At 35.5% G+C, this 13,380-nt stretch overlaps 1 protein-coding gene across 1 annotated transcript; it reads left to right on the plus strand.

The window, feature by feature from the left end:
- The first annotated feature begins 1,751 nt into the window (after positions 1-1,751).
- Positions 1,752-8,489, plus strand: LOC111408071. Its single transcript, XM_023037840.1, has 3 exons — positions 1,752-2,621; positions 6,045-6,395; positions 6,485-8,489. Exons 1-3 carry the CDS (start codon positions 1,853-1,855, stop codon positions 8,128-8,130), a joined length of 2,766 nt encoding a protein of 921 aa, XP_022893608.1. The 5' UTR covers positions 1,752-1,852; the 3' UTR covers positions 8,131-8,489.
- Positions 8,490-13,380: the final 4,891 nt, after the last annotated feature.

The raw sequence follows: 13,380 nt of genomic DNA on the forward strand, positions 1-13,380 counted from the left end.
AACCTTCGAAATTGTTCTTGACAATATTAGTGATTTCTTCATCTTGTTACTACATTTTTATTAATTTTGTTGTTTCTTCTCCATTCCTTAATTCTTTTTCCAACATGAATTGGTATCGAAGATTTGCAAGGCGAATAATGTCTCAAGTTGAAGGTTGCACAAATATCCTATATATGATGAGATTGCAACACCTATTATCTTGAAAGAAACAGAAGTCCAACATCTCTAGATCAAGCTATAACATAAAGAAAAGTGCTTTTAATTTTTACTTTGAACTATATAGTATTTAAATGAATGAATTTACTAAAAATAGTATTGAAATGTAAAATTGGTGAACATAATATAGTTTTTAAAATTTTAATATAAGCCCTTGTTGGATTTAGAGCATGTTTGGTACGGATTAAAATCTGATTTTAATTTAAATCAAAGTCAAATAATCAATATTAATCACATTATTTATGATCTCACAACTTTTTAATTACACATTTCAAATTTTTTTATCATAATCTACTAAAAAAAATCTAATTTTAATTTCTACCAATCACCATCTTAGATTATTTTCAAAATATATTTTTATTTCTTTTTTTTTTCAATCGCACGTTCTTGAATAAAATAATATTACATGCAAATTAAAAACTCTTCCTTATTTTTTAACCCCATATATATATATATATATTTATTATTATTATTATTATTTTTTTTTTAAGAAAAAGACAATAGGACTCAAACAAATCCTAAATTAAATATCAGGAATTTAGGATGGCCCAAGTGTCCAAAATAGAAAAGGGAATAAAATGTTTGTCGTGATCATCGGTGTTGTAATCAGGAGCTTTCATCGTCGCGTCCTGCCCGTTTACAGATATCTCTCTTCCCCACGTTGTAAACTCACACTCCACCCCACTCCACCCCACATACGCACATATGCATATAAAAGTTCTAATGGGATTTCGATAATAGAATGTGGTCATGTAAAAATTAAAATTGAGCTCTGACTTTAAATCTCTGGATTTCTTATTGATTGTTCGGATTTTCTGCTAAAATGGCGGTTAATTCAAGCGAAGAGGTGAGATTCTTTGTTTTCTTAACATAGGTTTCTTGTCATTTTTTTTTTGGTCATTTGAAGCTTGATTCTGTGATTTAATAATTGTGGGGTTCTGCATTTACTTTCTTGCAACGTATATTTCTGCTAAATTTGCTGAATTTTTCGAGATTCAGTGTGTTTTCTTTGATTTTCTCTAGTTTCTTGAATTTATAGTTTTTTAATGGAATTTCTAGTTGTAGCCCAACAATCAACGTTGTAGTGTATGGTGTGTGCGCGCGCGCTTTTTTTGAGGGGTGGGAAGGGGTGAAGAAAATTCACTACATCAGCTTTGTTTTTTCTTTGACTTAGAACAAGACATTTCAACGATGTCTTTCAAAAATAGGAAAAGCGAAATTTCAAGGGTAACCGAAAATTACGGGATTTTCAAGCTTAAAAATTCTTGGTAAAAATATATGACGTTAATATTTCCTGAGTTATGCTTAAAATGTAAAAGATACTAGAATTTAAAAGTAATATGGGACCGAAAATTTTTATTGCAGAAACCTCTTGTTCGGAAAAATATTTTGACTGGAGAAAAATGAAGCAGAAGTGGTAGCTCTTTCATTGCATTTTCTTCATGCTATCCTAAGAATTTAATCCAAGTATCATATCAGAAGAAGTCTAACTACTAAGATGCAAAATTGATGTATGTGTTTGTCCTCCTTGATTGAGGTAGTTTTGAATGAATCTGGGGTTTCCGAGCTGACAAACGAAGAAAATAAATCTGGTGATGCTTATAGAGGAGCTTCGGAAAATCAGGCTAGTTCTTCTATGCCGACTGATTCGCAGGAGGGTAAGCCGGAGAGTAAGAGACCTAGTGGTATGGCAGCAGATTATGATTCGCTGCTCTCGGGATTTGATGATTTTGCGACGAAAGGAAAAGGTGAAGCTGTCGGATATGGGTACCAAGTTGGTGACATGGTGTGGGGCAAAGTAAAATCCCACCCTTGGTGGCCTGGATTTATTTACAATGAAGCCTTTGCTACGCCTTCTGTTCGGAGAACCAAACATGAAGGCCATGTGTTGGTGGCATTTTTTGGGGATGGTAGCTATGGGTGGTTTGAACCAGCCGAACTAATACCATTTGAGAAAAACTTTGCTGAGAAATCTCGGCAAACTCTTTCAAGGTCATTTTTAAAGGCAGTGGAGGAAGCTGTGGATGAGATGTCTCGAAGAAGAGGTCTGGGTCTGGTCTGTAGATGCCGTAACCAGTTCAATCTTTGGCCTACCAGTGTAGAGGGTTACTTTATTGCAGATGTGGCCGGTTATGAACCAGGCGCAGTTTATTCCATGAGTCAGATCGAAAAAGCACGAGACAGTTTTCTTCCCAAGGAGATGTTCACTTTCGTACGACAGCTAGCTTTGAAGCCCTTGACAGATGAGTATTGGATGCTAGATTTTATCAAGAACAAGGCCTCGTTTTTAACATATAGGAAGGCCCTGTTTGAGGAGTATGACGAGACATATGCACAAGCCTTTGGTAATGAGTTTGTGCGCCCTACTCGGCCTACAAAGCCACCTGTTATGGATTCATCCAAAGGTATGTTTTTATGCCGCCATGCAGCGGGAAATCCCCCCTTCCTCTCCCACTCGTTTCCTTTTTTTCATGCTTGTAACAATAAAAATCAGCCTTTTGTATCTCCCAACTGATATGTGTCTCTGATATCATCAATCAGAGGAACATTTCTTGAGTTCTGTCAATAATATGGCAAGACTAAGATACGACAAGAGCTGCTAGTATGCTATTTGACTTCAGCAGTGATTCACATTTGAATAACTTGGTGAAATGGTAAATAGGATTGGTCTCCATTCAATCACCTGTATGCATGTGATAAATGGTTTATTAGACGCTGCAAAAAGATTTTCTTCTTGTATATTTTTTCTTATCTTTGGGGAGCTCATGGTGTTAGAAGAGAGGGGGATCAATGGCAATAAGCTTCATGGCGATTGACATTGTAAATCGGAGATAAACAATTGTATTTTCTTTGACTTAAATTTTTGTGCCTTTAGTATTACTTATACAAATGAGTACACTTGACTGAAGCTAATGATTGGTTGTTGTATTAATGCTTTGTCTTCTCACTCCTGCCTTAGTGTATGTTCTTGCTATTAAGTTTATTTCTTTTCTCCAATTTGTATAACGCTTGCTGCTTCCCAGTCATGGTCTGTACATCAAATGGATGTGGAGAACGCATTCCTACATGGAGACCTCAAGGAGGACTTTTATATGCTCCCCAAGTATAGGTCTTTACAGCCAATTCTCTCCCCAAAGTCTAAACTCAATTTCTCCCCTTTCCTCTTTGTTTTCCGGTCTATTTATAATGGTTATCTAACTAATTCTCCAGCTGCCTCTGGTACTTGCGTGTGCTGCTAACTGCCCCATTCATTTCTCTATTTTGCCCTTGTTATTTTGTTACGTCAGGTGGGAGTCTATCAAACAACCAGGGCATAGAAATAGCCAAGAAACTCAAAGTTGGTTCCATTTTTGAGATTGCACATGCAACCTTGTTTTTAAGACCAGGATGATACTGAATTTCAAAATTAAAACCCAGTAGCTTGGTCTACCACTTCTAATGATCTTCATTAATTAAACGTTGCTCAAGAAGAGACTTCAGGCTATGCTGATCAGTCCTGACGATAAAGTGCTGGCCCAATATGTAGTGATGCCATTTTTGAATGGCAAACACGATAGCCATCAATTCTCGCTCTTAAACGGAGTTGCGTTGTGCAAGTAGAGTTAATACTTGACTGAAATAGGCGATCGGATGCTTTGCTACATTAGTGCCACTCTCAACCCATGTTACGACCTTTCGATTTCGCCCAAAAATTCTTGCGAGAAGTGGGACAAAGCGAGGATTGGAACCTGTCATTGCCGCTTTCAGATTACAGAAGTCTGTCTCTGCATTTTCTCTCCAGTTGAACCCATCTTTTTTAGTAATTCTGTCAGCGGCCATGCAATTTTGGCATAGCCTGCTACAAATCGTTGGTATTAATTGGTGAGCCCAAGGAAGCCGTGTAGTTCTCAAAGATTGCGGGGTTTGGGCTAGCTACACTTTGCTTCAATCTTGGCCTTATATGTAGCTACACCATTCTCGAATTTAATGTGGCTAGGTATTCAAGCTGGGACTCACCGAATGTGCACTTCTTTTTATTTGCTATTAATTGATGCCATTGCAAACACTGTAAAATAATGTCTAAATGTGGCTTGTGTTCCTCCACAGAGCCACTACAAATAAAGATATCGTCAAAGAATACCTGTACAAATTTTCTGAGGTAGTTAAAATACTTCATTCATGAAACTTTGAGAAGTTGTCGGTGCATTTGTCAAACCAAACGGCATGACCAAAAATTTGTAATGGCCCTCGTGAGCTTGAGAGTCTGTCTCTGGAGTCATCCGGTTTCATTCTTATCTAATGATACCTAGATTTCAAATCCAACTTCAAAAAATATAACTATGCTATGTAGCTCATCAATCACAGCAGAAAACGGTGGCAGCTCAGACCATCATAAAGATCCAGCTGCATTTAATTTTGTGGAGCCTTTGATATAGCATTATTAAGATTTTCTTGCATCTTTTATGCTTTAGATATGCTAACCTTGTGTTTGTGTTTATTATTATTATTATTTTTTAATTTATTTTTGGGGGCTTTAGATACACTAGTCTAAAAGCATGTTTGGAAGTGTTTATAAATAGGTTTGAATTATAAATAAATAGAAATGATTTGTGGATAAGTGGATAGTATTTATAGGTTCCTCAAAATGTGTGAATAGAAAGTGGCTTGAACGTTTATGAACAATTATAAATATGAGCCAAACAGAGGCTAATATGATTAACTGTAAAGTAATGTGGTCGGAACAACATTTATTCACAGTTTGTACGTCTTTTAAAATGTGTGGATAAAAAGTGACCTGCATCTTTATAAATAGTTTATAATATGAGCCAAACATAGGCTAATATGATTAACCGTAAAAGTACCATGGGTCGGAACAACATTTATGCACAGTTGTTGGATGAGTTTTGTCTTCGTGGTTTGATTTTTATCCCATCATGCATCATCTAGAAGAAATACAATGTAAAATTGTTGGTGTACTCAAGGTTCTGTTCGTTTTGTCTGTTAGTTGGTCTCACCTTAAATGTTGTGAGGGGGGCTTTTGATGGGAAAATTTTACTCCTTCAAATTTCTAACAATTCACCTGCTTGTATGGCATGCCATATAAATTTTACTTAGCCCCCATTATTTGGTTTATAATGGGGTGAATAGTGTTTTTTTTTTGAAAAATGGATGGTTGTAAAAGAATGAAAAGTTTTCGATTTGTGTGTAATATTATTTTATTGAAGATTGTGTGGTTGAAAATAGGAGGAAAAAAAATTTAAATTAAATTGAAGAGTTTTAAAGGGGGCCAAATGGGGGTTTGGTATCATTTGATTTTTTTTTCTTGAAAATGTGCTTTGTGAATTCTTGCACCCGTTTTTGGTTGCTGCCACTTGTTCTCAGCTTTTTTGCTTTAGTTGTAATCTTCTGTTTTTTGTTTGCACAATCATTGAGATCCAGCTGCATTCAATATTACAAAGTCAACTATAATACATATTTAGCCCCTGTTTGGGCTCCATTTTTCAAATCCATTTTTCCAAAATTCATTTTTAACCACATATTCTCTCATAATATAATATTACATGTAAATCTAAAACTTTTTTTCCCATTAAATAATATTACATGTAAATTTGAAACTTTTCTTTCATTTTTAACCACACATTACCCAAAAAATAACTATTTCAAAATATATTTTTTTCCAAAACTTCGTTTTAATGGAGCCCAAACAGGGGCTTAAGATTGTTATTTGAATCTTTTGTGTTTCTTGAGAAGGGATGAGCTTGCAAGTTTACCAGTAAACTGTCCTTACATATTAACTCGTTCTTTTTTGGGTTTTTTCTTATCATTCTGATGATTGTGTCATCTTGCAGATCCTTTGAGTGGCCGACTTGTCATTGCAGAAGCTCTTGGTAAGGAGAAAAGATCTGCAAAACCTATTAGAATAAAGGACCAAATTGAGAAAGAAAGGTATCTATTTAAGCGACGAGATGCACCAAATGAGTTCAAGTCTAAAAAAGCAAACTTGTCGCAAGCAGGCTCCTCTAGTCAGCCTCCTCTGGAAGATGAGTTGCATGTTACTGGGAAAGTTGAGTTTTCTGGCATGTCTGAGCATGTGTTTCAGACTCCCGATCTCAGTGTTTCTGAAGGCCTTGACCTACCTATGAGTCTGCAAGTTTCTGCTGAAGATTTGCACAAAAAGAAACTTCAGGGTGGTTGCAGTGGTGCGAATCTTTTTATTTATTTTTTTTTTTTTCTCTCTTTATTTTTTACTGTACACATCTCTGTTTACTGAGGAAACTTTGTGGTGCAGGCCCCGAGAAGCTTTTGGACAATGGAACTAAGAAAGCGAAGGTACGAAAGCGTCCTGCTGGTGAAATAGGCACTGAGAGTCCAGTATTGACAGAGAAGAAAAAGAAGAAGAAGAGAAAGAAAGAAATGGGCATCGGGGCAACCACTAGCCATGTGCAAATACCTGGAGTCATTGGCAACATTGGAGCAGCACTTGAGAGAGTTTCAGGAACGTCTACTCAAGTTTCTATGGGTGAAAAGTCTCAGCTTCCTTCAATGGAAACATGGCAGGCTGTTAGGACAGGGAATGCAGAGTTTGAACTTGCAGTGCTACTGAAAGATTTGCAAGCTCTTGCTCTCAACCCCTTCCATGGCGTAGAGAGGAGGAGTCCAGCTATTATCAGGCAGGTTTTCTCAAAATTCCGATCTCTTGTCTATCAAAAAAGCTTGGCCTTGTCTGTTCCAGCTGAGAATGATTCAAATGAAGCTCATGCAAGTATATTAGCTGCAACCAGATCTCCAGCCAGTTCTGCCGAGAATATCAAAGAGGTTACAAATGTTAAGCCTCTTAAACCTCCAGTCAGGCATGATGATTTAGGCAAAGTTGGGAAGAAACGTGGTCCGTCTGATCGTCTTGAAGAAATTGCTGCAAAGAAAAAGAAGAGATTTGATGATGTGAAATCATTGGCAGCAGAAAAGAAAGCTGCCCAGAAGGTTATGGACATTCAACGAGGGGATGTTAGGGAAAAAGATGTGAAAATTGCATCACCAACTCCCAAAAAAGCAGTTAAATTGGAATCTGGCAAGATAATAGAGAAGCAGCCAGCAAGAACTGCCGATCGTACTATGCTTGTTATGAAGTTTCCACAAGGAGGAGCACTTCCTTCAATTGCAGAACTGAAAGCAAAGTTTGCTCGTTTTGGTCCGTTGGATCACTCTGGTACTCGTGTTTTCTGGAAGTCGTATACATGCCGTCTTGTCTACCAGTTCAAGGTTCATGCTCAAGCTGCCTTAAAGTTTGCTTCAGGAAGTAGCAATTTATTTGGGAATACAAACGTGAGATGCTTTCTCCGGGAAATGGAAGCTGAGGGTCAAGAATCAGAACGGGCCAAGGTTCAAAAGGATGAATCATCAATCGGGGCCTCCCAACAACCTAAAGATTATGCAGCTGAGCAAAGGGTGGCTGCAAAACTTTCTTTGCCACTGCATCAGCAGCAGTCCGCCCAGCTCAAATCTTGTCTCAAGAAGTCCAGTGATGAAGGGGGAAGTGGTGGTGGTGGTGGTGGTAGAAGCACGCGCGTCAAGTTCGTATTAGGTGGGAATAAGTCGCCATTGTTGAGTGGGAATGAGAACACCAATGACATTCCTACTTTTCCCGAGGCTGCTGCTTCTACAGAGCCGGTCAATCTTAGTAGTAAGAATTTTGCTGAGGCTATTTCTCATTCCGCCATTCCTTCGACTAATAATCAGTTTCAAGATTTTCGGAGTAATATGCCGTTTTCTGAGCAAGTATCTGCCTCGTTTAATACCCCACCCGCTCAACATATAACCATCATACCAACGAACATTGATATTTCACAACAGATGCTTAATCTTCTAATCAAGTGCAATGATGTGGTTACCAACTTGAGGGTAATACTCGGCTATGTGCCTTACCATTCTCTATAAATCGGGATACAAGAAGAAAAAATGAATCTTAAGACGTGTAATAAGGGCCCAGGTGACAAATCAACGAATGACAAATTTGTGGGGAAGGTGACGTGAGATGAAGTCTGGGAAAAATGTGAGGAAAACGTGGGAAGCCGTAGCACGAGATGACATGGACTGGATCGTTCAAGTTGAGCCTTTGTTGCAAATTTTGTTTTTAATTTGTATGAAACATTGGGTATCTTGTTAGTAAGCGAAGTGTCCTTTTAGTTTAGTTATTAACGTTGGATATTGTCTTCGCACTATGATATTACGTAACTGCTCAAGACCATTCGTAAGTTGATTCTTAAATGCACATTCTCGCCTCCCTTTCCCTCTCTTGACTCGTCTTGCTGATTGGTTGAGCTATCGTTGTCGATGAAAATTAGATCAAAACTTCCTCTCCTAATCAGGGTTTTCATCTCGTATATTCACTGATTTGGTGTTCAAATCATGGCAAGAGGGGAAATGGTTATTCGAGACGGAAATATTTGACTTGTGCATGTTTTATCCATTTGAAGTGTATGTACTTACAAATTTTCACTCCAAGTGTCATTTAGAACAAATGACAGATGGCGGCTTACATTTGCTATCTTGTAACTTATTCTGTTAGGTAGTGTTTGATGAAGCAAAGTTTTTCATGGAACTAGGAATTCCAATTCCAAGTTTCATTTTTTGCATGTTTGATACCATTATTTTCTGGGGAATAGGTTTTCTCCATTTTTTCAGCCGTGTAGACAATTTTCAGGTTTTGTGGGAAAATCAATTCCCACTGGATTTTACAGCAATGTTGACGATTTTTTATTTTTTTTGGTTTGTAATGGAAACAAATTATATTACTAATTGTAAAAAAATATTTCCCTTTAATTGACAATTTTCATGTAAAAAAAGCCAAACGAACATCAAAACATAGATGATTTTCTTGAATTTTTTATTTTTTAATTTTTAAAATTTTTTTGCAATGGAAACAAATTTCATCCCCAATACCGATAAATTTTATAGTTTTAATTGACAATTTTTATGTAAAAAAAGTCAAATGAACATCAAAAAATACTTTTATTTCAACATTTTTCACATGAAAAATTATGCCAATCAAACACAATAATTTACAATTCCCAGGTAAACAATTTTTAGGCAATTCAATTCCCTGAAATTCGTTTTCTTTCCACCCAAATTCTATTTTTGCAATCAAACGGACCCTTAGTGTTACATTTTATTTATTGGCATAAGCATCTTAATAATTGCTTTTAGCTATGGCATGAATGGGTGAAGGATTTGACCACTTGGAGCGAGCTTTTTATGCTCTTGTTCCTCCCGCATATCGTTTAAGCTTTGCAAGCAAAGGGATTGTTCATGGAGGATCTTGATTCAACTAGTCGTCAAAGTCCTATTTTACCATTTATATTAAAGCTAGGACTTCTACTATACTACACTACGGAGTCACGAACTTACTGATGGCTTTAACTGAAAATGTTCTTTAATATTTTTTTCGAAATGACATAGATTTCATTAAGAGGACGTGTTTAAGATTGCTACTGCATTATGTGCACTCCAATGTGCCTGTTTGCGACATATGCATTTAATGCCCGTGGGGATTACACATGGTTTTACTTGTTTGTTTCGGGCTTCAAAGGTCATGATTATGATCGACACATTTCAACGATTTATATCTTCCGTCAAAATCTATAAATATGTCATTACTTATGTGGGTGTTCTTTACATTGCCGCATTTATTTGTTGGTTTGGTTATATTCCTTATCTTCTCCGATAGATTTTTATCAAGGTACGTGTTATCTTCTCCTATTCCTTTTATGCTTTCTTCACGATATCTTCTCAACAAGTTGCTCAGAATTTTCCTTATTACTCTGATCCGGGGAGTCGTCTTAGAGACAGTTGTTCTAGAGCCTCTTCATCTTCTGTGGAAGTGCTATACATCGATGTGCTTCCTTTTAGGATAGTTACCTATTTTGGTATATGCGTTAACTGGGAAAAATGAGTAGTTTTCAACCTAAGGTTGGGTATACAATGAGGTATGTGAACTTTTGAGTGAACCAAGCTTCAAGGATTTTATTTCCAATCTTACTAACAAGACTTAATTGAAGTTAGGACGCGTTCTTGATGACATAGAATTATTATGTCTAGGATGATTTCAAACAGCAGATCACCCTCCTCCTAGTTTCATAGCCATTCATAAATATCCGATGGATATAGGACTTAAGAGTTCTCTTTCATTATTTTGTCTAAGACGTTCTTTCATTTTTCAATATTTACTCCAGTATACATTTATAATTTGTACGTCTCTTTCTCAACTCCTTACTTTGACCAATGCCTACTTCAACCACCATTAACTTCGACCACATAAAAAAATAAGATCTGTACACATGTAGCAAACCCGACTTATTTTCTAATTTTGTTGTCTAGTTTGTTTTCACTATTGGTTGGGTTACTATTAGTTGACGATGATGGTGTTGTTGGTGGTCCAGTGCTGTAGATGACGATTGACAACGAAGTTTAGATTTTTTCATTTCTCTTTCTTTTTCTAATTTTGCGGTGGTTGGAGTTAGGGGTTGATTTGTGGCATATTGAAAGTGCAGATAGCAGTGGTGGCTATGGTATAGGTGGAAAAGATGGTGTATTTGAGGTAGTTCTATGCGTATGGACACTATTTCCTGTCTATAGATTTGCAACGGCCAGCAGATAGGGTGATCTATTATATATGTTGATACGTGTGCGTGCAGTATGTACGATGTGTATGGTGTTTGTAGTGATAAGAGTGTAAAATATAATATTTTTTCACTTAATTATTGCATTCGTGTGACTATTTGATACTAAAATGCACTCATTATATTTATGTTTTGATTCAGGTGGCATTTTGATAGAAAAGGTGGAAGTTATAAGAAAAGAGCGAAAATGACCAATGTGAAAGAAAGTGAAAGTTTAGGAACCAAGTTGCAAATAATCTAAAGATGAGACGGGCGATGGAATTATGATTTGAGAAAACTAGGAGTCCATTAGGTACAATTAGAATTCAAAAGAAGTTAAATATGACCATAATATTTTCACAAATCAAATTCCAACTGTACAAGGATTTTCCAGATTTTTAGTTGGAGATTGAAATCCACTTTTGACCTAGTAAACTTTCAAATTTTGAAAGCGCTATAACAGGAAAATTTTAGTTCTTTGTGTTAGCTTTCTAACACACTTTAAATTGCCTTAATTGAATACTGAGAGAGAAAGTTATTGTCAAAATATTGAAAGCAGTCACACAAAACAATTTTTGACCGAACCTTCATGTTTCCTTATTCCGTTCAAGCGCTTTTGGAAAAAATTTAGCACTCGGTTTTAAGCCCTAATTCGACCAGAATATGCCCCCCATCTCCTATCTCTTTTTTCTCATCTTGGGCACAAAAACTTCTTGGAAAACTAAATTAATCGGTGAAATCACGAAGGAACTCGGTTAGATTTGGAAATTTCAATATATTTTATTTCGTGTAAAGTGTTTTTCATTGTTGAACAATTCTAAATTTGAATTTCTTATGTTATTGGATATGTTTTGGAATTTGGTTAATTCACATTAAATTTTTATGAATTCAATCATATTTTCTTCATTGAATAATCGAAAAGTTTATTGATTTTCAATTTCAACCAAATTATTGGTGTAATTCTTTACCATTATATGCTTAATGTATACAATTTCCTTGGGATCTAATTTCAATAAATCATTGTCGAATTATATTGTGAAAGAAACTTAGATTTGGAATTACTAAAGAAATTAAATAAGGGCTTGAATGTTTCATCTTCCAATTAAAGTGTTGGGATGAAAACCTTTAATTGAGTATTCTCATGCAAAATTGAAATTGATTGAACCTATCTAATCGAGGAAATTCCGACGCCTCATTATTTTATACATTGATATTAATCTTTTATTCCAATTGATAAATCATCCTCACATAAAATCACGAAAACTCTAGTTTGTTTGATCCTTTATAAAACTTTCCATCTCCCTGTGGAATTGACACTCCAAAAATATACTATAATCACCGCGTTATTCTTTGGGCGCAATCAAGGCGATAGTGACGGTTGTGGTGTTTTGTGGTGTTTATATTTGTGAAGTGCATTTGGAGGCCGTGGTCATAGTTTAGAGGCAATAGTGGTGCTGTAGTGGTAAGGTGACATCAGTGTTATTTAGCGGTATAGGTGGTAGGTCGAATTGGTCAGATGAAGAACTCTTGAGAGAATTATTGGATAATTGTGATCAATAAAATGAATAAATTGTGCATATTTATGACCTGATTTTTGATTAAAAAAAAATCTCAAGTTTGTCAAAGATGTATTTGTATCTTTAAATCTATGTAGTTATATATTTTTATTCAAAATAATTCGTAATTGTATTGAATAAATATAAATATTACACTTATCTTGATCATCAAAAATAGCATTTGGGAGTGATTATTATGAGTTTGATACTTAATTATGTTTGTTTATCGACCATTTTAGGAGAATATTTCCTATTGGACGAGATAGGATGAAAATGAATGATAATTGCTCAAAAAGGATTAAGTTGGACAAAATCTAGAAGTTGGGGGGACCAAGAAGACACTTTGAAAGTTGAAGGACCTCAATTATAATCCCGACGGACTCAATCTGAGAAAATAGAAAATTACGGATCAAATTGTACAAGTGAAAGTATAAATTTTAGCAATTTGAGATATCCTATTTAAACTAATATCATATTCTCTATCATTTTGGGACTATATTTTAAACCTAAATTGAGATCTATAAATAGTAATCTTTCATTAAAACAAGAGGAGCGGCATAAAGAGATACATTTTCGAGGCAAAGTAGATATATAACCACCATAAATTCTCAAGAAATGAGGCTCTATATTGGAATTTGAAGGATAATAATCATCAGTTGGTTGGCAGATATTATCCAAAAAGAGCTTGAAGATTCATTGTTGAGAATTGAGTGTCGAAGAACAACAATGACTTGAATTCTTTTCTCCTTTATTGTATTGAACCTGGATATTTTCATCTTTTATTGTTTAATTTCGCAATTATGAGTGAATTAATAATTGGTTGTTAGGATGAATAACGTAGTTTAGATTTAATATTTAATTAATTCAAACAATTTCGTGCAATTTATATGTATTGATTATTTATTGTGTATTTAATTGCATCCAATTGCTTGATCATCAATTAACTGATTTAGGGGTAATATTGAGATCAAGAA

This window comes from Olea europaea, chromosome 13 (assembly GCF_002742605.1).
Source record: "Olea europaea var. sylvestris chromosome 13, O_europaea_v1, whole genome shotgun sequence".
In the NCBI taxonomy this organism is placed as follows: Eukaryota; Viridiplantae; Streptophyta; class Magnoliopsida; order Lamiales; family Oleaceae; genus Olea; species Olea europaea.